Raw genomic sequence first — 4,057 nt, forward strand, 5'->3', positions numbered from 1 at the left:
GGGGGGGGGGGGATTTATGGACCACCAGTGGGTAAGGAAGGTGGTTTCAGGAGACAACTGCTGTGAAGAAGTGGAGGAAAGTGGCGTTGGAGGGGCCCCCGTGGAGGGGCGGTCCCCCCGGCCCCTGACTCCGACCATCCTTGCTGCAGCGGGTACAGCAGGCCGAGGTGCGGGCCGCCCGGCTGCGGCACCAGGAGCTCTTCAGGCTGCGCGGGATCAAGGCCCAGGTGGCGCGGCGGCTGGCGGAGCTGGCCCGGCGGCGGGAGCAGCGGCGGATGCGGCGGCTGGCTGAGGCGGACAGGCCCCGCAGGCTGGGGCGGCTCAAGTGAGACCCGGCGGGGGAGGGGGGCGGGGGGTCCTGGTTCCCTGCCTGGCCGCCTTCTGGAAGGTCATCTCTTCCCCACAGAGCCCCATGTTCTGGAAGGCCCACTGCCTAGGTGGGGCCTCTGGAGTCGGCTGCGGGCAAGGCGAGCCCCTAACACCCCGCGCCCATGTTCTCTAGGTACCAGGCCCCCGACATTGACGTGCAGCTCAGCTCGGAGCTGTCTGACTCGCTCAGGACGCTAAAGGTATTTGCCCACCTGGGGTGTTGTGCTGTAGGGGAGACCCCGTGCCCCGTGATGATACCCATCCTTGCTCCCCGTGCCCCCAGGGGCTGTGGGCGACATCATGGCTGCCCCCAGGTTGAGCCAGTTGGGCTGATGCCTGGGGGCTGAGGGCATGGGGTCCTCTGGGCCGAGGGGCCCGCTGGTATGGTGATTGGAGCCTGTGACCTGCGGAAGGCCTTTCCTCCCAGGCTGGTCCCAGAGCAGCCGCTGGTGCTCTTTCCTTCTTCGGTGCCAGAGAGGTCTCCCTAAAGCTCAAAATGGGCCTTGGCCCTCCTCCGCTCAGAACCTGCCATAGCTCCCAGTGGCCCGGGCTTCTCGTTGCAGCCCTGGGCCCTGTGGCTTGGCCTGCCTTGGGGCTCCAACCAAGTCTGCTTCATTCGTGGGCCAGCCGTGCGCCCGCTGCTGCCCCCTGCCCGGTATGCTCCACTCCTTCAACGGCCTCCATCCCGTTGATTCTGCAAACCTAGCCCAGGGGTCCATGCGCATCACCCCACCTGCTCAGGGCCAGGCTGAGGCCCGTGGAGAGGTCAGAGGCCCCCCACGCTGAGGCCTCCCTCTCTGTGTCCCGCAGCCCGAAGGCAACATTCTCCGCGACCGTTTCAAGAGCTTCCAGAAGAGAAACATGATCGAGCCTCGGGAGAGAGCCAAGTGAGGGTCCCCGGGACTGCCGTGGGGAGTGAGGGCTTCGGGAAACTTCCGCGCCTGTGCTTGGTGGGCTTGCTGGTCACTGACCGCTCCCTCCCCTCCTGCAGGTTCAAGCGGAAGTACAAAGTGAAGCTTGTGGAGAAGCGCGCGTTCCGCGAGATCCAGTGAGCGGCGCTCCCCTTCCCTGCCAGGCCCACTGGGCTCCCGGCTGTGACAGAAACCCCTCTAAGCTACTTGAGAAGGAGTCCTTGTCCTTCCCTCCTTCCCGGTGGGATCTTTTGGCCAGACCCAGGAGAGGGGCAGCCCACTAGATGCCCTTGAACCCAGAGTCAGGGCAGGGGAGGGTCCCCAAAGGGAAGTGGAAGGGCCCGAACCAGAGTTGGGGGGTGTCCAGTGGGTGAGGCTGTGGGGCCCTTCCTCCCTTCATGCCCTCAGTGCCCTCTCCTCTGTCCCCAGGTTATAGCTGCCGCGGGTTGCCGGAGCCCCCACCCTGCAATAAAACACCGCTGACCGACACCTCGGGCTCATGTGTGACTTGTCTCCCTCCTGGTGGCAGCTTCTCTGTGTGTCCTGTAGCACTTGGGGGTGCAGGTGCGAGAACGTTCATCTCCACTGAAGCCTAGTGTGGCCAGATCTTAGGGGGAGAAGGCAGAGGAGACGGGGCTTGCAGGCTGGCGGGCGCCGGGGGACAGTGGAGACTGCAGCCGGGTGTCTGACGGGACACAGCCCACGTCCTTCTGCCCAGGGGACTGAGAGCAGGTCTGGGTACAGCCCTGTCATGCGGGTGGTGCTGACTTCTGCCGAGCACCTACAGTGCTCGTAAGCAGACAGATTCCCTCCCAACAACCCAGTTGAGGGGGGCCAGTCCTCTCTGTTCTGAAGGTGAGGGACCGGAAGCACATCCGAAGGGACTAATCCCTCCTCCCCATACCGGTTTCAAAAGGGATTTTTTAAAACCTTCCTTTTACAAGTAATAAAGGATCATATTCTCAGTGTGAATCACTGATCCCAAAGCACCGTGATTATTGCCCTGAACCTTTGTTTTCCAGTCAAGCCCATTCCCTTCTCTGCAAAAGTAACTCTCACTGTGGTTCAGCGTGAATGATTCCAGCACGTTCCATATGTGATTCTGTTAAATTATATACATGCACGTGCAAAAATAGAATTGTTTTCATTTTTCTATGTCTCGGATACAGTCATACTATACATAGTTCTGTAGAACTTTCTCCATCTGTACAGGGTGCTTCTTTCTCTTATCTTTTTTACAGCTGCTCAGAATTTCAGTGTGTGGGCGTGCCATAACGTCACCCCGGCTCCCACTGGTCCATCTAATGACCCTGGAAGGAGTATCGTCCATGGGCCATTTCACATGTGCCTGTAGGACAAGCCCCTGGAAGGGAAAATACATGTAAAGGGTTTGATAGGTTCGGTCACATCCTCGTCCACGTTGGGATGTGCTGGTTTTTCCCCTGCAGTGCGGTTTGCTCCGAGCTTTCCTTTTTTTTTTTTTTTTTTTTTTTTAAGATTTTATTTATTTATTCGACAGACAGCCAGCGAGAGAGGAACACAAGCAGGGGGAGTGGGAGAGGAAGGAGCAGGGTCCCAGTGGAGGAGCCTGATGTGGGGCTCGATCCCAGATCGCCGGGATCACGCCCTGAGCCGAAGGCAGACGCTTAACCGCTGTGCCACGCAGGCGCCCCTGCTCGTAGCTTTCTCGCTGTGTGATCTCCCAGTCTTCAGTTCACTGTGGTTATCAGTGAGGTTGATACACGTTTGCAGGTCCTCACCGGCACTTTGCTCTGTGCTGGTTAAACCGGACCGTTTTCCTCCTAGACGGCATTTTCTTGTTTACTTGGCGTAGCTGTTGGTTACGGCTCCTGAAGTCTGTCCTGCACGTTCCAGGTCCGAACATTTCTCCCAGGCTGTTGCCTTTTTGCTTTGTATCCGGTATCTGTCAGACAGAAGACTGTTTGTCACGTTCTGTTAGCCTTTCCCTTTTTTATTGTGGCCTTTGGAAAGGTTCCTCTGGGACGTGATGTTTATAAAAATAGAGCCAGCAGTTTATAAAAGAAGTGGATGAAGAGGAGACTAATGCCAGCCCCCCCCCTTCCTCCCACATCCTGTAAAACATCCCGGCTTTAAGGAACTGTCCCTGCTGTCGCTCCCCCTCTCCCCTCATAAAAGTAAAAAGGAATGTTGTGCAGACAGGAGAATGTGCGGATGGGGAGGAGGGGGCAGGGCATGGTCAGCTGAGGTGAGAATCCGAGCCACTCTGTGCAGAAGGAGCCTTAAGCCTCAGCCTCTGACCCCAAAATCCCAGAAACCCGTTCTGGGGAGGAAACTGGATGCCCAGAGCCGGCCACAGCGCATGCGTCAAATACGAGGGTGCCGGGGGCTGGTCTGGTCAGCGCTATTCCGGGGCACATCCCGCAGCCTGGAGAGCCCTCCGGAAGCTCACGCCGTTTAATCGCCTGGGGAAATGCGTCTGTTCCCCTGCGTGCAGAACACGGGCCTGTGGCAAAGGCACGATCTGGGGTTTTCTGCACGTAAGTTACAATTCACATCTGAATTTTACATCCAAAGAGAAAAAAACTGCTGAACTCGAGCTCCCAAAGATTTGCAAGCTGAGCGCTGCGCTGAGGGCTGCAACTTCCTTTCAGACGCATAGAACAATAGGGTGTTAAGCGGACAGAGGCCCAGATGCCTCGTAAAATAAATACGGTGACACGTGAATGGTAGAATCTAGTTGGGGGGCACACGGAAAACTCTCAACTTCACTGTTTGAAAACGCATAGTTTTTTGGC

General features: G+C 57.8%; 1 protein-coding gene and 1 non-coding gene across 3 annotated transcripts in view; both read left to right on the forward strand.

Moving 5' to 3' along the window:
• Positions 1-1,769, forward strand: part of NOP53 (NOP53 ribosome biogenesis factor) — an 8,611-nt gene extending 6,842 nt beyond the window's left edge. The window contains exons 9-13 of one of the 2 annotated variants that reach the window (XM_040634228.1): positions 150-325; positions 503-569; positions 1,180-1,256; positions 1,361-1,417; positions 1,710-1,769. In XM_040634228.1, the coding sequence (XP_040490162.1) occupies positions 150-325; positions 503-569; positions 1,180-1,256; positions 1,361-1,417; positions 1,710-1,716 (384 nt within the window). In that variant the 3' untranslated portion in view covers positions 1,717-1,769. Of the gene's footprint in view, positions 1-149; positions 326-502; positions 570-1,179; positions 1,257-1,360; positions 1,422-1,709 lie in introns of those variants that run through there. The other variant, XM_040634229.1, reaches the window with a different exon arrangement.
• LOC121103602 lies at positions 612-721 on the forward strand. The gene has a single exon (XR_005835848.1). It is a non-coding gene; the product is annotated as a small nucleolar RNA SNORD23 (small nucleolar RNA).
• Positions 1,770-4,057: the final 2,288 nt, after the last annotated feature.

This window comes from Ursus maritimus, unplaced genomic scaffold (assembly GCF_017311325.1).
Source record: "Ursus maritimus isolate PB19 unplaced genomic scaffold, ASM1731132v1 scaffold_19, whole genome shotgun sequence".
Lineage (NCBI taxonomy): Eukaryota > Metazoa > Chordata > Mammalia > Carnivora > Ursidae > Ursus > Ursus maritimus.